At 43.2% G+C, this 26,365-nt stretch overlaps 1 protein-coding gene across 1 annotated transcript; it reads right to left on the bottom strand.

The window, feature by feature from the left end:
* Positions 1-6,388: 6,388 nt before the first annotated feature.
* Positions 6,389-24,227, bottom strand: ahcy (adenosylhomocysteinase). Its single transcript, XM_038971417.1, is given in 7 exon segments — positions 6,389-7,139; positions 8,340-8,709; positions 8,799-9,022; positions 9,171-9,283; positions 10,367-10,519; positions 19,855-19,930; positions 24,017-24,227. Coding segments are annotated over 7 exon segments (1,203 nt in total). The 5' UTR covers positions 24,152-24,227; the 3' UTR covers positions 6,389-7,007.
* Between the last annotated feature and the right edge of the window lie 2,138 nt (positions 24,228-26,365).

Raw genomic sequence — 26,365 nt, 5'->3', positions numbered from 1 at the left:
CAAAAATATTACCCATCTCATCAGTTTATCCTTAGGGGTTCAAGCAGCGAAGCTGGGTTAAACCTTATTGTATTTTTTGGCATTCTTTTTATTTTTCTTCTGTAAGAAGAAATTCACATGCAAATTCCTGTGAGATGGTAAGACTTAAAAGGTTGAGCAAAAAAGGTTAATGGCCAAGGGCCACACCCTCTCAAGCAATGCCATGTCAATTGGCCAGCCAAAAGTGATTGAAGATGCAAACTCTGAAAAGTCCCACCCCTCACCCCATGAATCCTAGAGTCCGGAAATGTGGCACATAGTTCCCTCTCCTCACAAGGAACACATTTGCCTCAAGAACCCACAAGGTCCGCCATTTAGAATTTTCCGCCATTAAGAATTTTGTGAAAAACACTTAAAACGCTACTTCTCTGGCAGAGAATGACCGATCTGAATGAAACTTGATATATAGCATCTATTAACCAAAGTCTCTTAACACAACATTTTTTAGCCTAGTATGTCGAACAACAATACTGACCAATAAACATTCAAGTGGGCATGACCTGGCACATAAATGGATATGAGGATATTAGTATTGTAACAACTTGGTACACATGTTCCAAACATTGTCAAGACTCAACATATGCAAGCACATTCAGATCAACAACATGGAATTTGGCACAAACACTCAGGGATATGAGTCTAGCTAACCTGTAAAGTCCGTTTCAGTTTGGCTGCATGGTGGCACTGTCAGACAGGCAAAACTATTCATGCAGGTTCATAGGCTCATAGCAGCCATATAGTTTGAGCTAGTGTCCTGGAAAAGACATGGGTACATAGATTCTATATAGACAATTTGGTGCCAACGGTCCCGCGGTTCTGGAGTAAATACATTTAAAGTAGTCAACATCACTGAAAATGGTTCAAAATGCATCAAAAGCAAATTGCATGATCTGTTCGATGTTAAGGTCAGATATTTGGCAAGCGTGATAAGGAGTACAGAAGCAGCTCATCCTAGCCCATTTGTCTTGATGGTGGTGCTATGGGGCTAAAGCTTGAACCCCGGCATGGCTGCCTGCAGCTATATTGTTTTGTTTGATAGTGTTCTGGATGTCACCTCTGATGAATTGTGAAGGACAATTGAAGAACACTTGCTTGTTTCTTTGACCCTGCAAAGTTGCGGTTACGAGGCAAAGTTACTGGTAGCGACAAGAAAGAAGATTCATTGTCCAAAAAGAACAGCTAATAGTATGACGATTCGGCTGATTATATGCCACCTTTTAGTTTGCTTGAACTTGGGGGTATCAAATCAAATTTTACTGTGAAATGCTTACTTACAAGCCCTTACCCAACAATGCAGTTCAAGAAATAGAGATAAGAAAATATTTACTAAATAAACTAAAGTAAAAAATAACACAAGAAATTAACAATAACGAGGCTAAATACAGGGGGTACCGGTACCGAGTCAATGTGCGGGGGTACAGGTTAGTTGAGGTAATTTGTACATGTAAGTAGGGGTAAAGTGACAGGGGTAAAGTGACTATGCATAGATAACAAACAGCGAGTAGCAGCAGTGTAAAAACAAAGCAAAGTAAATAGTCCGGATGGCCATTTGATTAATTGTTCAGCAGTCTTATGGCTTGGGGGTAGAAGCTGTTAAGGAGCCTTTTGGACCTAGACTTGGTGCTTCGGTACCTGTACCAGTTGCATTGTGGTAGCAGAGAGAACAGACTTGGGTGACTGGAGTCTTTGATAATTTTTGGGGCTTTCCTCTGACACGCCTAGTATATAGGTCCTGGATGGCAGAAAGCTTGGCCCCAGTGATGTACTGGGCCATACGCACTACCCTCTGTAGCGTCTTATCGTCAGATGCCGAGCAGTTGCCATACCAGGCAGTGATGCAACCGGTCAGGATTCTCTCGATGGAGCAGCTGTAGAACTTTTTGAGGATCTGGGGACCCATGCCAAATCTTTTCAGTCACATGAGGGGGAAAAGGTATTGTTGTGCCCGCTTCACGACTATCTTGGTGTGTTTGGACCATGATAGTTTGTTGGCGTGGTGGACACCAAGGAACTTGTCATTCGCGTCGGACTCATTAAAGAAAAAATCTTCATCCAGTTTGAGGTGAGTAATCGCTGTTCTGATATCCAGAAGCTCTTTTTTGGTCATAAGAGACGTTAGCAGCAACATTATGTACAAAATAAGTTACAAACAACGCAAAAAAACACACAAAACATCACTGTTGGTTAGGAGCCCGTAAAACAGTAGCCATCCCCTCCGGTGCCATTGTCCTCCCAGTGAAATAGTTACTGGTATAAAAATTATTTAGGCACAATTCAGAATCCACAGCCACAGAGCTGTGATAGACCAGCAGCCCATTATGACATATTGTAACTAAACTCAGCAAAAAAAGAAATTTTTCAGGACCCTGTCTTTCAAAGATAATTCGTAAAAATAATAATAATGGGGAAGATGGGTGACACCTGGAGGGGGGTGGAGACAAGCCTATAGACAGGTGAAACAGATCAGGGGGTGACAATGATACACTTTTTGTGTATAGGTAGCCTCAGCAAAAACGAAACTGTCTTTCAAAGATAATTTGTAAAAATCCAAATAACTTCACAGATCTTCATTGTAAAGGGTTTAAACACTGTTTCCCATGCTTGTTCAATGAACCATAAACAATTAATGAACATGCCCCTTTAGAACGGTCGTTAAGACACTAACAGCTTACAGAGGGTAGTCAATTAAGGTCACAGTTATGAAAACTTAGGACACTAAAGAGGCCTTTCTACTGACTCTGAAAAACACCAAAAGAAAGATGCCCAAAATCTCTGCTCATCTGCGTGAACGTGCCTTAGGCATGCTGCAAGGAGGCATGAGGACTGCAGATGTGGCCAGGGCAATAAATTGCAATGTCCGTACTGTGAGACGCCTAAGACAGTGCTACAGGGAGACAGGACACACAGCTGATCGTCCTCGCAGTGGCAGACCACCTGTAACAACACCTGCACAGGATCGGTACATCTGAACATCACACCTGCGGGACAGGTACAGGATGGCAACAACAACTGCCCGAGTTACACCAGGAACGCACAATCCCTCCATCAGTGCTCAGACTGTCCACAATAGGTGGAGAGAGGCTGGACTGATGGCTTGTAGGGCTGTTGTAAGGCAGGTCATCACCAGACATCACCGGCAAAACGTCGCCTATGGGCACAAACCCACCGTCGCTGGACACACAGGACTGGCAAAAAGTGCTCTTCACTGACGAGTCGCGGTTTTGTCTCACCAGAGGTGATGGTCGGATTCGTGTTTATCGTCGAAGGAATGAGCGTTACACGGAGGCCTGTACTCTGGAGCGGGATCGATTTGGAGGTGGAGTCATGGCCTGGGGCGATGTGTCACAGCATCATCGGACTAAGCTTGTTGTCATTGAAGGTAATCTCAATGCTGTGCGTTACAGGGAAGACATCCTCCTCACTCATGTGGTACCCTTCCTGCAGGCTCATCCTGACATGACCCTCCAGCATGACAATGCCACCAGCCATACTGCTCGTTCTGTGCGTGATTTCCTGCAAGGAATGCCAGTGGCCAGCGAAGAGCCCGGATCTCAATTCCTTTGAGCACGTCTGGAACGTGTTGGATATGAGGGTGAGGGCTAGGGCTATTCCCCACAGAAATGTCCGGGAACTTGCAGGTGCCTTGGTGGAGGAGTGGGGTAACATCTCACAGCAAGAACTGTCAAATCTGGTGCAGTCCATGAGGAGGAGATGCACTGCAGTACTTAATGCAGCTAGTGGCCACACCAGATACCGACTGTTACTTTTGATTTTGATCCCCCCTTTGTTCAGGGACACATTATTCAATTTCTGTTAGTCATATGTCTGTGGAACTTGTTCAGTTTATGTCTCAGTTGTTGAATCTTATGTTCATACAAATATTTACACGTTAAGTTTGCTGAAAATAAACACTGTTGACAGTGAGAGGACGTTTCTTTTTTTGCTGAGTTTGCCTCCCAGAGAACTAAGTAAGTATGAAAGCCAATTGTCCAATATTCTAGAACATTGGTGTGCAGACACTTTCAGACACTTTCAATGACAAAACCTTGCAGTAAACAGCATTGCGTAGATCAAAGTCAGACCAGTGGCTCTCATGATAGAGAACTGAGCTGCTCAGAGCAGTGTAATGAGCTGGGCTGTAAACATTGACCAGGCCCAGCCAGTACAAGTCATAAAAGTGAGGAGCCAAAACACATCAACCGGAGGGAGTGACACTTTGGGTACCACATGCAGCAGCTGTTTCCCATTCACAGGAAAAAGAAAATAATCTTAGAAAAAGGTTGATTGAGCAGTTACGTGCCCCAGGAAAACACTTTGGCAGCAATTTCAACGTTTCAGTATGTCTAATGGCCCACAGGGTACTTTGGTTATCCGTAAAGTTACCCCTTACATTCCCAACCTTACAAAAAAAGATTGCAGTTTTGAAAGTGCAGTAACTGTAGTATTTTGGACGCAGTAATTGCAGAATACTGCAGTTATACTGCACTCTGACTGCAATCTTTTTTCGTATGTACGTGGTCTTTTGATAGATGTTTAAAATGGTCAAATAAACAACCTGTAACACTTTATATTAAAGGTACCCTTTATAAAGGTTGAGGTAAATGTGCATTTAATCATTTATCAATGCATATTTAAAACCATTTTACCACAGATAGAACATCTTCGATTATACCATGGCATTGTTGAATACTCATTTCTGACTGGCTTGAAGGGCATTCTAGAGTGTGCATTATTTCCCTATTGCACGATGTAATTCAATGGCTAAGTTCATTCTTACATGTTCTATTTGAACTGCTTTTGAAAGCAAAAGTCAAATTGGAAACCTTAACTTCATTGTTGAATTAGATTTTCATAATAGTAAAGTTGGATGATGGTTTGCTTAGCTAAACTAGCAAGTCTATTTGTTTGGTTACCAAGGCAACTACTGTAGCCATCTAGCTAGTTGTCACATTTGTCTGTTCAGTGCCTGCCAAATAATGAACCAATATTAACCTGTAGCTGACCTGGTCAGTCTCATGGAAAGAGCAGGTGTTCTTAATATTTTGTACACTGTATGTAAGGTAATATTGATTTTGTACACGGTCTTACCTAGTTATTACCATAGGTGAGTACATAAGGTGTGCCATATCTGTAGGTGAACTGTATACAGGTCCCCCTTCACCCTCTGGTGACATGGATAACTTAATGTCTCTAGAGAAACCTGAGTTTCGATTTTTCCTAGAACGACTACCTTTTAGAGAATACACACCAATACAGCTGTGGGTGTAGATTGAGTATCAGAGTTCTGTGTTGCAGTATTTATACCAGGGGCTGATTTTTATATGTACAAAAATAAAGGTTATTTTAGCTGGGGTCAAAATGACCTCAAAGTAATTAACTTAAAAAAAAAGGTCCATATTGATAATTTATATTACGAACAAGTTGATTGACAAAGTAATGAAACATTTAATAAACCACCTTTGGGCTATGATCCAAAATTGTGTCGGTAGTATGAGCGTTAAGCAGACTGTAGTTTACGATTCAAGCCTTAAAATCATTTCTTCATACCTTTTCTTGACTAATATTCAAACCCAAATGCTTGTAACGCATACTGTAGAGTTCTTCATAATATGTCGAGTTGGCGTGGAGACAAGTACAAGGAATAACAAAGGTAAGCAGCCTTGCGAGATCCGGAACGGTTCATATTTCTGTAGCACGAGGCAGCTTGATGCAGAAATACACCTCCTCGACAGGACGTTAGTCTATTGCAGGGCCTTCCAATCTATATTCTTAATGGCGAGTTCCAAGCAGAGAAGCATCCGGTTCCATTTTTACAGTCTTGGTATGACTCGGCGAGGGATTAAACTCACAACCTTCCAATCTCAGGGCGGACACTAACCAGGCCACTGAGTTGGTGCCAATAACGGAGAAACAAAACGCCATTATTCAATTAGCTGATGGATCCTCCAGAGCCAAGTAGCATTGAATCAAAAGCAAAATCGCTAAGTTGATGGGAGATTGCAGTATAAATTTGAATTAATAGCATTCATCCACGCAATCCCCCAACGAATAGCTTTGCATAACTCCAGTTTGGTTCAAACGTGTCAATTTTCACCTGTTTGGAACAGACTTAAGCAAAGGGCAGACAAATTGCAGTAATGAAGTGTCCTGGCAGAATCTGTCATTTTCAATTGAGGGGTCCGGGAAGGTTGCGTGGAGTTGCCCTCTGCATTGTTGCCAGCATTGCATTATTTCAACTCTTGCATTGCATTTGCCATGCAGCAATCCAACGAAAGTTAATAAAAGAGAATTACAACCCAGTAAAATGTGATCTTTATTGCATCACATTTCACAATAGTCCACCCCCCGAATGAAATGCAACGCTTGAGATATACATGATGTAACCGCAAAACATGGCACTATAGTAAACCTGACCACACCCCATTCCGTCACAGCTCACAACACTGGCAAGATAAAGCTAAAAAAAAAAACAGAATAGGGAAGTCACTACAGATGTTCTAGAACTGAGTAAGTATACCTGAAGCCAGGAAAGAACTGCTTTGGTGGTACTTTGGTGGATTTTCCTTAAGACAATACGAAACCAGCACTTATTGCCATATTAGACACTACATTGTATATGTTATCCCTGTACTATTCAGGTTTGGGGCTTTCAACTAAAATACATTAGGCTTTTTCCATTATTAAAGAGGGAATGCAATTTATAACAAGAATGGGGCTTTTAGAAGCCATTTAGCACTTGTTACTTGAAAGGCAATGGAGCTCTGGTTAGAATCTAAAGGCAAGTGTATACAGTGGGCAAGACAATTTGAATGCAAGTTGAAGCAGAGCATTAGCAAAAATGTCCTAGCCACCAGAAGACTCCTGGGAATCTTCCCCTACCCAGACCCACGTGTCCATGCACCACCACACCACCTCCAGACTGCACCATGACTCTGGGCCGCTGCTTGGCCACCTTCCTGTCAAACTTTTCAATAGCGGTAGTGGTCGGGCTTGAAGGGTCCTTCGCAGTTAAGTCCCAGGTATTTGGCCTGCTTATCTGACAGCTTAGTCAGCTTGACGCCGAGCTTGTCGAGATGGGCGGCAGCCACCTCCTCATCCAGCTGCAGAAAGAAGAGAAAAAGGATATTACAAGTCAAATTCAGAATAAAGTTTCCTTACACTGGGACAAAACGTATTAGTAATGGGTTCAATCGTCACGCAAATCACATTTTCCTCTTAAAACAAAAACATGCTTGGTTGCTCCCAATCAGTAAGGTCAAAATCGCAGCAAAAATGCCAAAACTGGTCTCAATGCCAGTCTCAAGAACAGACATTCACAAAGGAGCTGTCAAAAAAGGCTGAACATTAGGTCGAGCAGGAAAAGAATGAGGGATATCACAGTGGTGGTTCTTATGTTTGACAGACCATGTACTCTTAAACAAAATAAATAAAACTACATTCTTAAGGCAATAGACTGACCTCGAACCATCCCTGGCTTTGTTCCCAACTTCCCACCAGCATATCTCTTGCGCTCAGCTCTGAGTGTATGGCTTCAGTTAAAGGCCTTAAGATGTTCACCACAACCCATGTGTCACTCCATTTAAAATGACTGCGCAGTGCTCAATTTCAGCTCCAAGTACAAAGAGCCTCATTTCGGCTACCTATTACAGGGTTAATCAAAGCCATTAAGCCCATTCAGCCTAGTTTCAATTTCTTTGAATAGTCACAAGACATCATATAATATAATTCATCCATTTGAAAAACGATGCCAAAAAAACAAAGTGAAAGCAATGCTCAAATCCAACTATTCATAACGCCTTAAAATAACAACCAGTTTGATAGTTAAATTGCCAAGACCCCGTCAGATGGTAGAATTGCCAATAGTAATGCATTAAGAACATCCTCAACTCAAGCAGAGACCAAAGAAATAATATATGCATTACGTGGTTCTGCAAACTGGATAAAGGCCACGATGTAATGTTAATGGAGCATATTTGATAACATACTACAAATGCATGTCCAATTCTGAGAACTCAAAAAAGCTACCTGTGTCCACTTGATATTTTTCACGGTATCTATCCGAAACCACTTATTTCAACCAGGAGTTAGTGGGGTCAATTTCAGAATACAGTGACACTACATTTTTTTCCTATTAAACTGTACAGAGTTGCAGGCAAAGAAAACCTAGAACCCTTTACAGGTTGTGAAAAAAACGTATATAGGATGCTCACAACTAAATAACTAAATACAGAATACACGTGTGTCCATCTAATGATGAAAAGACAAGTGCATTTACGTCGCTTCTCTTAAAAATGGCTCACCTTTTTGGGCAGGAAGTGGACTCCCAGGGGGTACTTGCTGGTGTTCTTCCACAGCTCAATCTGGGCCAACACTTGGTTAGTGAAAGAGTTGCTCATGACGAAGCTGGGGTGGCCCATGGCGCAGCCCAGGTTGACCAGTCTGCCCTCGGCCAGGACGATGATGTGGCGACCACTCTTCATGCGGTAGCGGTCCACCTGGCAGGAGAACGGTAGTTTAGGACAAAACTGGAGAACTAAATTACAGAAGACAACATAACGTATATAGCACATCTAGGGTGTGTGTGGAGGGTCAAACAGAAATTGTTTGCATAGTATGTACAGCAATTATAAATGGCCTTCAACTTAAAACAAATTCTTCAGATCATATTTGCTAGGCACCCAAGATAACTGAATGCACACCTAAAACCAATCTCCAATAATATTTTGAGAATGTAAATCTGAACAATAACATAATCAAACTAAAGAGGATCCAGACCCTCCATGGCAGCCTGCAGGGCATTGATGGGGTCCACCTCTGTGACGATGACGCGGGCACCGAACCCACGGAGGGCCTGGACGCAGCCCTTGCCAATGTCACCGTAGCCGGCAACAACCGCCACCTTTCCGGCAATCATCACGTCGGTGGCCCGCTTGATCCCGTCAATCAGAGACTCTCTGCAGCCATACAGGTTGTCGAACTTGCTCTGGAGGGAGAGAGAGAAATGATCTATAGAGAGGGAGTCAATACCGCTGCTTACTCAGGAGGGTGATGACGTACAGTACCATTATTTTATGGCACTAAGAACTGACGAGGCATGCATGGCCCTACTAAGGGAGGATGATGGGGTCTACCTTGGTGACTGAGTCATTGACATTGATGGCTGAGACCTTGAGCTCACCGTTCTTCATCATCTTGTACAGGTTGTGCACCCCTGTGGTGGTCTCCTCAGACACACCCTTGATTCCTAAAGGAGACAATTTGACAATCATGATTGGCACTTTTTTTTTTTAATGGCATCCACACGTGGTAGGTGGCGCCAACATGAAGATCACAAAATTATCAGGGCCATAGCCTGATCTCTTCTCAGAGAACTAATATGAATGGCAGGTTAACATTTCAAACATGAGTCAAGACTTCCCTGCTTAGGAACATAATTCCCAAGGGACTGTGTTTAAAGTTAAGAGATCCTGCTGCATGTTGCTTACCAAGCACCTTAAGTTCATCCGCAGTTCTCAGTATTGACTCTGGAGTAATGCCGCCACCTAGTGTACAAGACTGAGAAATACAGCCCTGCTGACAATCATAGCAGTATCACCCTGGCAATTTGGGGGAGGCGTTTTTCCATAGCTGAACCACACTAAATTAGATCTGAGAATACTAGTGTACAGGACTAGCGTGGAAAGGCTGTGCCTATTACAATACCTCTAGTGTTTCGCATTGGGGCATAAAGTAAACCACTTTTACATTGCACGGTTACCCCATCACTCATTTATTATTTCGATTGCTGGCTAAAGTGTGTCTTTGCTGTTTAAAGAAAATAGAAACCATGGATTACAGTCTCCCAGCCAATACAAAATATCAAGTTAAATACTGAACTTCCCCTTTAATGCTTTGCTCTGGATGGAACAGTCATTCCTTTAAAAGCTCTTACAGGATGCAACACACCCTAAAATCAAACTTAATTTGCCACACAGCTTAACAAAAAGGCAAACCAACAAAGGCTTGACCGGATAAGGTAAATGATTATGACAAATAACTGTGACAAGTCCAATGCAGGGGCATTGGCTAAATATCAAACCTCATGTTTACATTTCTGTAAGGCAAAAGCAAAATGGGAGCTCCACTACTACACGGTTTTTCACTTCAGTACCCTTCGGATCCAGTTAGGGCCATGGGGGAGGGAGCGAATTGGGACAGGTGAATATCAATGTCCTCCTTAGCCCTTCAACGTTTGCAGCAATATGGTGCCCCGCTTCTTTAATTAAGCAGCCGTATGAGAGGCCTGAGGCCCTGAGAGTTGTAAGTCAGAGATAGCTAGGTCCCATACCTGACAGCAGTATGGGGTACTTCTTGTGGACCATGTTGGTGAGGTCGCCGCCGTCATCCAGGATCATGTTGAGGGGCTGGCCGTCCTTCCAGTAGATGGTCTGCTCAATGCACCACACGTACTCCTCATCGGTCATCCCCTTCCAGGCATAGACTGCAATGAGAGAGGGGCGTGAGAATCAGGGTTGATGAGGGCTTAGCAATGGCATCAGACCCAATGGATGTATTCAGTAAGGATGAAGCAGGATTAAAAAAATTTTTTAAACAAAGCAGGCACTACCAATTGGAAAGTTCATTTTCATATTCTATTTTTAAAACATTACTATACCAATTGTACCAAATGAATGCAACCCAGGCAACATGACAATAATACAGAAGTTTGAGTGCACACCAGGGCCCGGTTTCCGATAGTGATGGAACTTAGGCTTGCGAGTGTTAAGGATGCATCCTTCCAAAGATGTAACATGTGTTTCCCAAAACACCACTCAGAGAATGTTCGCTAAGTGTGTCGTCGAGGATCGAATGAAAGGCAGCGCTGCTCTCGGATCAGCCTTCTCCATTAAAATTGTACCTTAATATTAGAAATCATTCCATAATACTGACGAGGGATAAGCGCAGAGATATCACCTATGGCTGCAAATATTGAGGCAGCTTATTCTAATGTGTAGGCCTACCTAATAATACACTAAATAAAGATTATACAGTAGACTATAATTAGTAAAATAGAAAGCAATTGAATGAACATTAAATGAATTTCAATATATAGGCCTGTGTAGCCTATACTGTTATCATCTTAATTTGAATCCTCTTTATCCTTCGCTTGTTTGTAGCAACTTTGTATATGAAGTCAACTTTGTTCTGAAGTTATCGGCTGTCAGAGAGAAAAACATCTTGATTCTGTGATCTTCTGTGTATAAACTGACACAGAAGGGCAAAAAAAAGCATTTAACAACGCACTTAACTATTCTACGAGTTGTCTGAGGCAGTCGGTAAATAACAAGCGTTTAAGAGCAACTTCAGTAACGATGGTTTTGGGAAACAGCTCAGATTTAACAATGCTCCTTCGAAGGTTCTAATGAACCAAGTCTTAAAATGCTTGTGGAAAACTAGGCCAGTACAATAATTTAGTAGACCCAGTACAATAATTTAGTATTGTTGATGGCTAAGGGCAAAATAATTACTAATGTAATTTGTTAAACAATAAATATATTGGCACTAACTGCCAAACTGGGGTTAAATTGGTATTAATGGAATATTAGAATGGCAAGTGTCTCAATGGCCAAAACTGCCTTCAGATAAGAGGTGCCTTGAGGTAAGAATGATCAAATCAAATTTTATTGGTCACATACACACATGGTTAGCAGATGTTAATGCGAGTGTAGCGAAATGCTTGTGCTTCTAGTTCCGACCATGCAGTAATATCTAACAAGTAATCTAACAATTTCACAACAACTACCTTATACACACACACACACACTTGTGTAAGGAATGAATAAGAATATGTACATATAAATATATGGATGAGCGACGGCCGAACGGCATAGGCAAGATGCAGTAGATGGCAGAGAGTACAGTATATACATATGAGATGAGTAATGTAGGGTATGAAAACATTATATAAAGTGGCATTGTTTAAATTGACTAGTGATACATTTATTACATCCAATTTTATTTATTAAAGTGGCTAGAGATTTAAGTTAGTATGTTGGCAGCCGCCACTCAATGTTAGTGACGGCTGTTTAACAGTCTGATGGCCTTGAGATAAACAGCTTCTATCAGTCTCTCGGTCCCAGCTTTGATGCACCTGTACTGACCTCGCCTTCTATATGATAGCGTAGTGAACAGGCAGTGGCTCGGGTGGTTGTTGTCCTTGATGATCTTTTTGGCCTTCTTGTGACATCGGGTGCTGTAGGTGTCCTGGAGGGCAGGTAGTTTGCCTCCAGTGATGCGTTGTGCAGACCTCACTACCCTCTGGAGAGCCTTGCGGTTGTGGGCGGAGCAGTTGCCGTACCAGGCGGTGATACAGCCCAACAGGATGCTCTCAATTGTGCATCTGTAAAAGTTTGTGAGTGTTTTTGGTGATAAGCCAAATTTCTTCAGCCTCCTGAGGTTGAAGAGGCGCTGTTGCGCCTTCACCACGCTGTCTGTGTGGGTGAACCATTTCAGTTTGTTCGTTATGTGTACGCCGAGGAACTTCAAACTTTCCACCCTCTCCACTACTGTCCCGTCAATGTAGATAGGGGGCTGCTCCCTCTGCTGTTTCCTGAAGTCCACGATCATCTCCTTTGTTATTTTCCTGACACCACACTCCGAGGGCCCTTGCCTCCTCCCTGTAGGCCGTCTCGTCGTTGTTGGTATTCAAGCCTACCACTGTAGTGTCGTTTGCAAACTTGATGATTGAGTTGGAGGCGTGCATGGCCACGCAGTCATGGGTGAACAGGGAGTACAGGAGAGGGCTGAGAACGCACCCTTGTGGGGCCCCAGTGTTGAGGATCAGCAGGGTGGAAATGTTGTTTCCTAAGCTCACCACCTGGGGGCATCCCATCAGAAAGTCCAGGACCCAGTTGCACAGGGTGGGGACGAGACCCAGGGTCTCGAGCTCAATGACGAGTTTGGAGGGTACTACGGTGTTAAATGCTGAGCTGTAATCAATGAACAGCATTCTTACATAGGTATTCCTCTTGTCCAGATGGGTTAGAGCAGTGTGCAGTGTGATTGCATCGTCTGTGGACCTATTGGGGCGGTAAGCAAATTGGAGTTGGTCTAGGGTGTCAGGTAGGGTGGAGGTGATATGATCTTTGACTAGTCTCTCAAAGCACTTCATGATGACGGAAGTGAGTGCTACGGGGCGATAGTCGTTTTGCTCAGTTACCTTAGCTTTCTTGGGAATGGGAACAGGAACAATGGTGGCCCTCATGAAGCATGTGGAAACAGCAGACTGGGATAGGGATTGATTGAATATGTCCGTAAACATACCAGCCAGCTGGTCTGCGCATGCTCTAAGGATGCGGCTAGGGATGCCGCCTGGGCCGGCAGCCTTGCGAGGGTTAACACGTATTTCTTTTTAACTTACGTTGGCTGCGGTGAAGGAGAGTCCGCAGGTTTTGGTAGCGGGCCGTGTCGGTGGCACTGTATTGTCCTCAAAGCGAGCAAAGGAGTCGTTTAGTTTGTCTGGGAGCAAGACGTCAGGGTCTGCGACGGGGCTGGTTTTCTTTTTGTAGTCCGTGATGGACTGTAGACCCTGCCACATTCCTCCCGTGTCTGAGCCGTTGAATTGCGACTCTGCTTTGTCTCTATACTGACGCTTAGCTTGTTTGATTGCCTTGGAGGGAATAGCTACACTGTTTGTATTCGGCCATGTTTCCGGTCACCTTGCCCTGATTAAAAGCAGGGGTTCGCGCTTTCAGTTTTGCGTGAATGCTGCCATCAATCCACGGTTTCTGGTTGGGGAAGGTTTTAATAGTCGCTGCTGGTACAACATCACCGATGCACTAGCTAATATACTAGCTCACCGAATCAGCGTATACATCAATGTTGTTGTTCGACGCTATCCGGAACATATCCCAGTCCACGTGATCGAAGCAATCTTGAAGCGTGGAATCAGATTGGTCGGATCAGCATTGAACAGACCTGAGCACGGGCATTTCCTGTTTTAGTTTCTGTCTATAGGCTGGGAGAAACAAAATGGAGTCGTGGTCAGATTTACCGAAAGGAGGGCGAGGGATGGCTTTGTATGCGTCGCGGAAGTTAGAGTAACAATGATCCAGAATTTTCCCAATCCCACTTTTTTCTCACGCTTTCGATATGTTGATAAAATTTAGGGAGCCTTGTTTTTAGATTAGCCTTGTTAAAATCCCCAGCTACAATAAATGCAGCCTCAGGATGTGGTTTCCAGTTTACATAGAGTCCAATGAAGTTCTTTCAGGGCCGTCGAGGTGTCTGCTTGGGGGGGGGGGGGGGGGGGGGAGTTCCTGTATGTTGTTATGATCACACAACGACTCAATCATAAGGCATACACCCCCGCACTTCTTCTTACCAGAGAGATGTTTTTTTTTCTGTCGGCACGATGCGTGAAGAAACCAGGTGGCTGTACCGACTCTGATAACGTATCCCGAGTGAGCCATGTTTCCGTGAAACAGAGAATGTTACATTCTCTGATGTCTTTCTGGAAGGCAACCCTTGCTCGGATTTCATCTACCTTGTTGTCAAGAGACTGGACGTTGGCTAGTAGTATACTCGGAGCGGTGGGCGATGTGCCCGTCTACGGAGCCTCACCAGAAGACCGCTCCGTCTGCCCCTTCTGCGGAGCGGGTGTTTTGGGTCGCCTGCTGGGATCCAATCCATTGTCCTGGGTGGTGAACCAAACAGAGGATCCGCTTCGGGAAAGTCGTATTCCTGGTCGTAATGTTGGTAAGTTGACGTTGCTCTTATATCCAATAGTTCCTCCCGGCTGTATGTAATGAGACTTAAGATTTCCTGGGGTAACAGTGTAAGAAATAATACAGACAAAATCTAAATACTGCATAGTTTCCTAAGAACGCGAAGCGAGGCGGCCATCTCTGTTGGTTGCCGAAACTTAGATAAGAGATCATCTGCTGATTCACAATGAGAGATTGGTTCAACCCAACTGGCTTTGTTCTGAAGCATAGGAAATACATGGATCAGAGGACATCTGGCCTGGTGAGGGCTTAATGTAGCTTTAGGTGTACAGGGAGACAGGACAGGATGGGTTGACTTATTACAGCATCTGCTTTACTTCACAATCCCTAATGGTTCAGCAATGAATGACTGGGAGTTAGTGTGTGACATTTTTCTTTAAATTATAAAAAGAAATAAAAAAAGTTAATGGTCCACTAGTCTGGTCCTGAGCAACTTTTTGGTGTGTGTCTAGCTCCTGTCCTACTATCACTACTGTAATGTCATCACTACATTTATTTTCTTGACAAATATAGCAGAATCCATCAATCCATTAAATACCAACATAGATGGATAGTCATGTCTTGAGATGAAACAAGGTCAAGTTAACTTTAGTGAAGCAAGTTATACATTCTTGGCCTATGATCAAATTCCTTGAAAAATCTAACTATTGTCGTTGACAACTGAAGTGTGAAGAGCTTTCCAACACTTGTTTCACACATAATGGCCACGTTTCAGGCAATTTCTTAGCAGTCACACTGTGCAGATAAACTGGAGCAGTTCTACTCAGGAATCAAATCAACATTTGACATTCAAGCCGTAGAACTGTGAGTGGCTGAAACTCTGCTATAAACCAAACCAAATAAGCACCCCACTGTGATGAAGATGCTGCTACTCCTCTGGCTTTGTAACTTCTCCCCCAGGACACCACCTCCAAGTACTACAATCAGTTTGGCAAATTCAGGGCCAAATAGTTACTCAGCAAATATCCTCTACTATTTCACTGATTGAAACACTACAGCAGGGGTAACATTGCGCTCTGGAGTGATGAATGTTTGGCAAGGAATATAGGCCTACTCAAAAATTAAAAGGAATTGGACTGCGCAACACTCCCCGTTTGGGTAAACATGTTCTGGTTTATCGAGGGGGAGTTCTATAATTGACAAATCACAATACAAGTCCATAGAGTGAATAACAGGCTTACACGCTGACCAAACCAGATGCGCGCATGTTGATTTTGTACCCCCACACCAGACACGATCAGGACACGCAGGATGAAATATCAAAACAAACAACCAATTATATTAATTTGATTATATTAATTTGGGGACAGTTCAACATTTATGGCAATTTAGCTAGCTAGCCTGCTGTTACTAGCTAATTTGTCCTGGGATATAAACATTGGGTTGTTATTTTACCTGAAATCCAATGGGTTTCATGCATGTTAAAATCAGAAGCCTCCTCCCTAAGTTTATTTTATTCACTGCTTTAGCACACTCCACCAACCCTGATGTCCTAGCCGTGTCTGAATCCTGGCTTAGGAAGGCCACCAAAATAATCTGAAATTTCCATCCCCAACTAAAACATTTTCCGCCAAGATAGAACTGCCAAAGGGGGTGGAGTTGCAATCTACTGCAGAGATAGGCGGCAGAGTTCTGTCATGCTATTCAGGTCTGTGCCCAAACAGTTCGAGCTTCTACTATTAAAAATCCACCATTCCAGAAATAAGTCTCTCACTGTTGCCGCTTGTTATAGACCCCCTCAGCCCCCAGCTGTGCCCTGGACACCATATGTGAATTAATTGCCCCCCCATTTATCTTCAGAGTTTGTACTGTTAGGTGACCTAAACTGGGATATGCTTAACACCCCGGCCTTCCTACAATCTAGGCTAGATGTACTCATTTTCTCACACAAATTATCAAGGAACCTACCAGGTACAACCCTAAATCCGTAAACACGGGCACCCTCATAGATATCATCCTGACCAATCTGCCCTCTAAATACACCTCTGCTGTCTTCAACCAGGATCTCAGCGATCACTGCCTCAATGTCTGTGTCCGTAATGGGTCCGCGGTCAAACGACCACCCATCACTGTCAAACCCTCCCTAAAAACACACTTCAGCAAGCAGGCCTTTCTAATCGACCTGGCCCAGGTATCCTGGAAGGATATTGACCTCATTCCGTCAGTAGCGGATGCCTGGTTATTCTTTAAAAGTGCTTTCGTCACCATCTTAAATAAGCATGCAAACAGATACAGCCATTGGTTCACTACAGACATGACTGCACTTGACCAGCACAAAAACATCCTGTGGTGTACTGCATTAGCATCGAATAGCCCCCATGATATGCAACTTTTCAGGGAAGTCAGGAACCGATATACACAGGCAGTTAGGAAAGCAAAGGCTAGCTTTTTCATACAGAAATTTGCATCCTGTAGCTCCAAAAAGTTCTGGGACTCTAAAGTCCATGGAGAATAAGAGCCTCCTCCCAGCTGCCCACTGCACTGAGGCTAGGAAACACTGTCACCACCGATGAATCTATGCTAATCGAGAATTTCAATAAGCATTTCTCTACGGCTGGCCATGCTCTACTGGCTACCCCTACCCCGGTCAACAGCTCTGCACCCGCCACAGCAACTTGCCCAAGCCTCCCCCCATTTCTCCTTCACCCAAATCCAGATAGCTCATGTTCTTGAAAGAGCTTCAAAATCTGGACCCCTACAAATCAGATGGACTAGATAATCTGGACCCTCTCTAAAATTATCCGCTGCAATTGTTGCAACCCTTATTACTAGCCTGTTCAACCTCTTTCCTATCGTCTGAGATCCCCAAAGACTGGAAAGCTGTCGCGGTCATCCCCCTCTTCAAACGGGGAGACACTCTAGACCCAAACTGTTACAGACCTATATCTATCCTACCATGCCTTTCTAAAGTCTTCGAAAGCCAAGTTAACAAACAGATCAACGACCATTTTGAATCCCACCGTACCTTCTCCGCTATACAATCTGGTTTCCGAGCTGGTCATGGGTGCACCTCAGCCACGCTCAAGGTCCTAAACGATATCATAACCGCCATCGATAAAAGACAGTACTGTGCAGCCGTCTTCATCGACCTGGCCAAGGCTTTCGACTGTCAGTCACCGCATTCTTATCGGCAGACTCAACAGCCGTGGTTTCTCAAATGACTGTCTCGCCTGGTTCACCAACTACTTCTCAGAGTTTAGTGTGTCAAATCGGAGGGCCTTTTGTCCGGACCTCTGGCAGTCCATGGGGGTGCCACAGGGTTCAATTCTCGGGCTGACTTTTTTCTCTGTATACATCAGTGATGTCACTCTTCCTGCTTGTGATTCTCTGATCCACCTCTACACAGACGACACCATTCTGTATACTTCTGGCCCTTCTTTGGACACCGTTAACAAACCTCTAGACGAGCTTCAATGCCATACAACTGCTATTAAATGCAAGTAAAACTAAATGTATGCTCTTCAACCAATCGCTGCCCGCACCCGCCCGCCTAGCATCACTACTCTGGACGGTTCTTACTTCGGTATGTAGTTGTCCACATATTCTAGGTGTCTGGTTAGACTTTAAACTCTCCTTCCAGACTCACATTAAGCATCTCCAATCCAAAATGAAATCTAGAATCGACTTCCTATTTCACAACAAAGCATCCTTCACTCATGTTGCCAAACATACCCTCGTAAAACTGACTATCCTACCGATCCTTGACTTCGGCGATGTCATTTACAAAATAGCCTCCAACACTCTACTCTGCAAATTGGATATAGCCTATCACAGTGCCATCCGTTTTGTCACCAGAGCCCCATATACAACCCACCACTGCAACCTTTATGCTCTCGTTGGCTGGCCCTTGCTTCATATTCGTCGCCAAACCCACTGGCTCCAGGTCATCTATAAGTCTTTGCTAGGTAAAGCCCCACCTTATTTCAGCTCACTGGTCACCATAGCAGCACGCGCTCCAGCAGGTATATTTCACTGGTCATCTCAAAGCCAACTCCACCTTTGGCCGCCTTTCTTTCCAGTTCTCTGCTGCCAATGACTGGAACGAATTGCAAAAATCACTGAAGCCTTATATCTCCCTCACTAACTTTAAGCATCAGCTGTCAGAGCAGCTTACCGATCATTGCACCTGTACACAGCCCATCTGTAAATAGCCCACCCAACTACCTCATCCCCATACTGTTATTTACTTTTTTTGCACCCAAGTATCTCTACTTGCACAGCTATCACTCCAGTGTTAATGCTAAATTGTAATTATTTCACCACTATGGCCTATTTATTGCCTTACTTCCCTAATCTTACTACATTTTCACACACTGTATATAGATTTTTCTATTGTGTTATTGACTGTACGTTTGTTTATCCCATGTGTAACTCTGTTGTTTGTGTCGCACTGCTTTGCTTTATCTTGGACAGGTCGCATTTATAAATGAAACTTGTTCTCAACTGGCCTACCTGGTTAAATAAAATAAAAATGTCCTCTACTCTGACAATTAATCCACAGATGAGAAAGGAATTTGGTTTACCATTTTGTCATCTCTCCTCCTTGGTCAGGCTTCTTTTTTACACCATTGGACTTTATATGGTGGTTGGCAACCAACTTTACGGTGCATTACTACAACTGACTGGAGTGTGGACGTCAGTTCATCCTTCAATCACCCACGTGGGTATATGCTCCTAAACACCAATGAGGAGATGGCACGTGGGTATATGCTCTTAAACCAATGAGGAGATGGGAGAGGCCGGACTTGCAGCTCGTTGAGAGTCACAAATAGAACCTATTTCTATTTTAGCACTGGGTCACGCAGACGCTTGCGAGCAATGATGGAATAACATGCATGTGTACATTTATTTTGTGACGCGAGCGGTGTGGTCAGCATGTTATGTAGGAGTAGAGCTCCCTGCCGCTTTGTCCAATGGAGGACCCTTGTGTACTTATGGTCTGCCTCATCTCTCACTGAATTGCACAAGAGCAAAACAAGAGCAGGCCAGAACCAATGCTAGCCACATACTAGGTCTGGAGTGGTTTTCAAACAAACTGTTGTGTAATTACCTGGAACACCGGTCTTGGCAATGGCTGAAGCGGCGTGGTCCTGGGTGGAGAAGATGTTACAGCTAGACCACTGGACCTATGAGACAAAGAGAGGAGAAATGGACACTGGTTGACAAGGACATTCTCAAAAATCAGTCCCACACTTAGTCCTTTTGTAATTCTCAGGACATTGCTTTCTGACTAAAATAACCAGTCCAGAGCAGTCCAATAAGTTTGCATACTTAGCTTTGATAAATCCAAGATAACCTTGAGGCAGTGAGTGGGGGAGGGGGGAAATTCCATGCGTCTAGGGAAAATACCGGGATGAATGAAAAGTGGACTAGAGGTTGGTCATGGGTCTTAACATTATTCCAATTCATGGAGGTTCTCTCGTTGTGCTTACCTTTACCACAGGCTAGATTTCAGTGTATATTTAGGCCTCGAAATGTTCATGCATGCGAGTCAATGACACTCCAGACAGTTGTATCAATAAAACGGTCTTGAAACCCATGATTATTGAATGTTCATCATCAAGCCCCTAACCACTGGAACCAGAGTGTTATCTAAAATTCACATTTATCGAGGTCAAATGAGCATTTGCTTAGGTGAATGAGTTGGACTTTTGCCTGACCAAATTAATTGAAAGTGTCATGGTGGGTGGCTACCACAGGGGGCAATCATCAATGAAGTGACTGTTACGGCCAACTGAGTGGCACAGCGGTCTAAGGCACTGCATCGCAGTGCTAAAGGCGTCACTACAGACCCGGGTTCGATCCTGGGTTGTCTCGCAGCCGACTGCGACCGGGAGTCCCATGAGGCGGTGCACAATTGTCCCAGAGTCATCCTGGTTAGGGGAGGGTTTGGCCGGCTGGGATGTCCTTGTCCCATCGCACTCTAGCAACTGTGGTGGGCTGGGCGCATGCACGCCGACTTCGGTCGCCAGCTGTACAATGTTTCCGCCGACACATTGGTGCAGCTGGCTTCCGGGTTAAGCAAGCAGTGTGTCAAGAAGCAGTGCGGCTCGGCGGGGTTTTGTTTGAGAACGCATGTCTTGACCTTTGCCTCCCGAGTCCGTACGGGAGTTGCAGCGATCGGACAAGACTAACTAATTAGATATCACGAAATAATGGGGTAAAAAGTAGAGGTCGACCGATTAATCGGAATGGCCGATTAATTAGGGCCGATTTCAAGTTTTCATAACAATCGGAAATCGGTATTTTTGGACACCGATTTGGCCGTTTCTTTTTTACGCCTTTATTTAACTAGGCAAGTCAGTTAAGAACACATTCTTATTTTCAATGACGGCCTAGGAACGGTGGGTTAACTGCCTTTTTCAGGTGCAGAACAACATATTTTTACCTTGTCAGCTCGGGGGATTCAATCTTGCAACCTTACAGTTAACTAGTCCAATGCTCTAACCACCTGATTACAATGCACTCCACGAGGAGCCTGCCTGTTACGCAAATGCAGTAGAAGCCAAGGTAAGTTGCTAGCTAGCATTAAATCTTATAAAAAATAATCAATCAATCATAATCACTAGTTAACTACACATGGTTGATGATATTACTAGTTTATCTAGCGTGTCCTGCGTTGCATATAATCGATGCGGTGCGTATCGTTGCTCCAATGTGTACCTAACCATAAACATCAATGCCATCTTAAAATCAATACACAGAAGTATATCTTTTTAAACCTGCATATTTAGCTAAAATAAATCCAGTTTAGCAGGCAATATTAACCAGGTGAAATTGTGTCACTTCTCATGCGTTCATTGCACGCAGAGTCAGTGTATATGCAACAGTTTGGGCCGCCTAATTTGCCAGAATTTTACGTAATTATGACATAACATTGAAGGTTGTGCAATGTAACAGGAATATTTAGACTTATGGATGCCACCCGTTAGATAAAATACGGAACTGTTCCGTATTTCAATGAAAGAATAAACGTCTTGTTTTCGAGATGATAGTTTACGGATTCGACCATATTAATGACCTAAGGCTCGTATTTCTGTGTGCTATTATGTTATAACTAAGTCTATGATTTGATAGAGCAGTCTGACTGAGCGGTGGTAGGCAGCAGCAGGCTCATAAGCATTCATTCAAACAGCACTTTCCTGCGTTTTGCCAGAAGCTATACTGTTACACTGGCAATAGTAAAGTGCCTATAAGAACATTAAATAGTCAAAGGTTAATGAAATACAAATGGTATAGAGAGAAATAGTCCTATAATTCCTATAATAACTACAACCTAAAACTTCTTACTTGGGAATATTGAAGACTCATGTTAAAAGGAACCACCAGCTTTCATATGTTCTCATGTTCTGAGCAAGGAACTTAAACATTAGCTTTCTTACATGGCACATATTGCACTTTTACTTTCTTCTCCAACACTTTGTTTTTACATTATTTAAACCAAATTGAACATGTTTCATTATTTATTTGAGGCTAAATTGATTCTATTGATGTATTATATTAAGTTAAAATAAGTGTTCATTCAGTATTGTTGTAATTGTCATTATTACAATTACATTATTTTTTAAAATCGGCATCTGCTTTTTTTAGGGTCCTCCAATAATCGGTATCGGTGTTGAAAAATCATAATCGGTCGACCTCTAGTAAAAAGTTAAGAAATTCAAAAAACGCTTATGGACTTCTCCATTCTCATGATGCCTCAGCTTGCTTTTGGTAAGATTTACCTTTGTTTCTTTGCCATAATGTCATTGTCCTTCTTGCAGTGGTTCTCCAATTTAGTTGCATATTGAGGTGACCCGCTTTCCAATTTAATATGACCCACGCTAATAATCTGTTTGACACAGAACTCTCAGAACCCCAGAAGGAACTAGTCATGACCCACCAGAGAGTTCTGACCTGATACAAGATGAGACGTTCCGACACACTGCTTGCTCAAAGCTTCACTTTCATATGAAATAGTATGTCCTTTGTCAGATCATGCAACCAAGGTCAACAGATCAGGATGTTAGCATTTCAAGTACAAAAGTGACACTATATACAACCATTGTCTAGGAACTTCGTCAAACGTTAATGGAGTCCTCCTATAAAAAAGGTTCACCGATTTTGAATGTTACCGTTTTGTGTATGTTCTAGCAAATCCCTTGGTCATTTCATGCGTATCTGAGTTATTGGTATTCAAGCAGGCAAACATGGCCAGTATGACGTAGCGCCGTGATAAAGTGGCTCTCACTACACTGGAAGTTAATAGGAATACGAATTTTAGATCGCGAAAATGTCTATTACACATGTCAGATTTCAATACTGGCTGATGTCATAACTGAGGAGGATGTCTTCTCTCGAATGAGCCATTGATCATATTCTTGTGAATATTCTCCTACCTCGAAATGTGTCTAGCACATTTTTCCTATTTGTCTACCTCTTTAGTCCAGGGTGCATTGTGCCGTTGCCAGAGATATAGACAGGAGATAGGCATCCAATGAATAAATTGAAGGAATGTATAACACCCCACCCAGCAGACTCATCCAAGAGCGTTCAAATTGTCATGATGTGTCACGCAGTTGCTAACCTAATCGTCACTCAATCGCAAAGTGTAGATTGAGAAACGTGCCTATTTCCCTCAAAAGTAAGTAAAGTCACAATTCCAAAGCTATATGGTACTACATATAGCAAACTAATTATCTCAGGAAAATATTTAATGTTGTACTTCTTGTTGACCCAATTCGTGCTAATGTTGGGTTTGAGTTGGCGCCCAATAGACTCCCATTCACTCCTTGAAGGAGAGCGCTTCTTGTCCCAGAATCCACCGCGCGGCCCATTGATGTAGCATGGGCAATGCCCCCCCCCCCCCCAAAAAAAAGTATATCTGCCATTGCTAATGTTAGACGCAACTCTTCAAGGCGTATCGATCCGCATGTTGAACGTGATGAGATTGTAAACCCCTGAATTGATAGCTGTAAAATCGCCTCAACTGCACTACATGCTGATATTGTCTTTGGTATTATTGTGTGTAGCTACATTTTCTAGATAGCTAGCCCATTGAGAGCATTGCATTGTGGATTTTGTAGTCAACTTGCACTGCAACAGATTTCCATGGTTCTACCAACCTTACTACAATGCCAAAATGAAACATTTGTTCAGTGTTATTTAACTGTAAATTAAAGGAGTGAGTGGTTTTGAGTGGATTTTTCCTTTAAGGTGGGAGAGGGTCTCACCTCAGCGCCGAGGACAGTGAGTGTCTCAATGAGCACAGCGGTCTGCAGGGTCATGTGGAGGCACCCTGCAATGCGGGCACCCTTCAGGGGCTTGGACTGCCCGTACATCTCCCTCATCTTCATCAGGCCGGGCATCTCGTTCTCAGCAATGTCGATAGCCTTGCGACCCCACGCCGCCAGGTTGATGTCAGCTAGGGAGAAAACAAAGGACGTTAAAGTATCAGTTTGTCTTATTTGAACATTTTAGACTGTGCATGTCTGCCCGTTTCATTCATATAATACACAAAGTCCATTTCTCATTCATTTTGGGTCCAAGTTACTCCAACTGTCCATGATCATTTCCTTCCCTTCATGATCATTGATTTGATCGATTTTGTCGTCATTTATCCAGAACTTTCATTGTGAGTGGTCATCTAATGATCAATTGGGATTGTGGTTTTGGAGAGGGCGGGCTGGCTGGCAGTGAGACTGTAGTTTGTATTCAAGTTAGACATTGGCTGTGGCCTTGCACTGGCTGAAATCGCCTGAGTGCCAATATCACAGTTGCAGCTTCCACTGACTACTGGCGCATAACATCTGCAAGCCAACGCCGCGCTCTTCAGAGGTCTCATAACTGAACCGTACTCCTTTGCTCCAGTCAGATGTGGTTAGCCAGAATTTGTGCAAACTGCAAACCCAGCCACACTGAACTGAAGCAGTCCTGCAGCCCAGTGGTTCACGGGGTCAAATAAATTGCATTAAGTACCCAAAATGTCCACACGCTGCAAAACTATTAAGACAGAGGCAAAACAGACTGCTCCAAAGAAGCCATAGATGTTATTCCAGGGTGTCAGATCTTAAAACAAAATGTGACATTAACAAATAGTTCACCCAAAATATTGAGTGAATGATACAACACTTCAAGTATCATTTGTTTGGACACCTCTGACCCAGAAAGTTGTGGAACAAAGTTTAAAACTACACTACTGTCAAGCCATTAAGTAACTAGCCCTCTACTATTCCTAAAAACACATGTGCCAGGGTGACAAGAAGACAGCTGGTAGAGTTATGTAACCAAGTAATACATGGGCTGGTAGAAAAGTAATTGTAGGCCTACAAACACACAGGCTACATAGTGTCACTCGAGTCGCTTCATGGAACCCTTTCAAAACAAGTGGTGATTTTTCACTTCATGAATAGGAACTTTCAAACAAGGTCATTTTTACTAGTCACAAGTTTAGTCAATAATTATTATTATAAATCACTTAGAGGTATTTTTATTTATGTCCTCTCTGGACTTCTGTAGATTGTGAATGTGGTGCATTAAATCCGTACTGTGCTTTGATGGTTTAACTTGAGGGAAATGGGCAAGTTGTCAAGATCACACTTATTCGTCGCATGATCATGAGTCGTTTTGCAGAGATCACAAGAAACTCCTAAATAAGACTGTCTGTGACTATCATTAAATGTGAAGACTTACTTTATCAAAACAATTCTCTATGCGTAATTATTATTATCATGTAAACTTTAATTAACTAGGAAGTCAGGGCAACACGGGAAAATGTTTAATCACGTAATCTAATTTGCCAGAATTTTACATAATTATGACATAACATTGCACAACCTTCAATGTAACAGCAATATTTAGACTAAGTCCCTGACTACACAGCTCGCGTCGCGTGTGTGAGCGTTACAAAATACATTTAGAAATATGTCATTCAATTATTGCACCCACACTGCTCACGCGCGCCAACGAGCGTCTGCGTTGCCAAGGGCTAAAATAGAAATCAGTTCCATTTGACGCAGATCGCGCTGCAAGTCCTGCCTCTCCCATATGCTCATTGGTTTATAGAAGCAGGTACCCACGTGCCATCTCCTCATTGGTTATACCCATGTGGGTGACTGAAAGACGAACGAGGTCAGTGGTGGTAATGCACCCAATTTATGAAAGTTGCCAATCGCAATATAAAGTCAAGAGAAGAAAAAGCTTGGAAGGAGGAGAGATGACTAGAAACGGTTGCCCGTTTTATGTGTGGATTAATTGGCAGAGTAGAGGACCTTGTGCATTTCAGGTAAAACAACAACTCAATGTTTAACGATATATCCCAGGACAAATTAGCTAGCAACAGCAAGCTAAATTGCCATACCTGTTTAATGCTTTTTGACCTGTCCCAAAATTAATGTGATTGGTTCAGAGTTTGTTTTGATATTTTAACCTGCGTGTCATGATCGCGTGACACGGGGGACAAAATAAATTTATAAAATAAATACATTTGATAAAATAAATACATTTATGCACGATGGCGCACGCGCACAGCCGGTTTGGGTTCCGTGTTAGGTTGGTGGCCGTTCGATAAAATACGGAACGGT

Source organism: Salvelinus namaycush, chromosome 2 (genome assembly GCF_016432855.1).
Source record: "Salvelinus namaycush isolate Seneca chromosome 2, SaNama_1.0, whole genome shotgun sequence".
Lineage (NCBI taxonomy): Eukaryota > Metazoa > Chordata > Actinopteri > Salmoniformes > Salmonidae > Salvelinus > Salvelinus namaycush.
The sequence above is the reverse complement of the archived record's forward strand: the minus strand, read 5'-3'. Positions and strand labels throughout refer to the sequence as shown.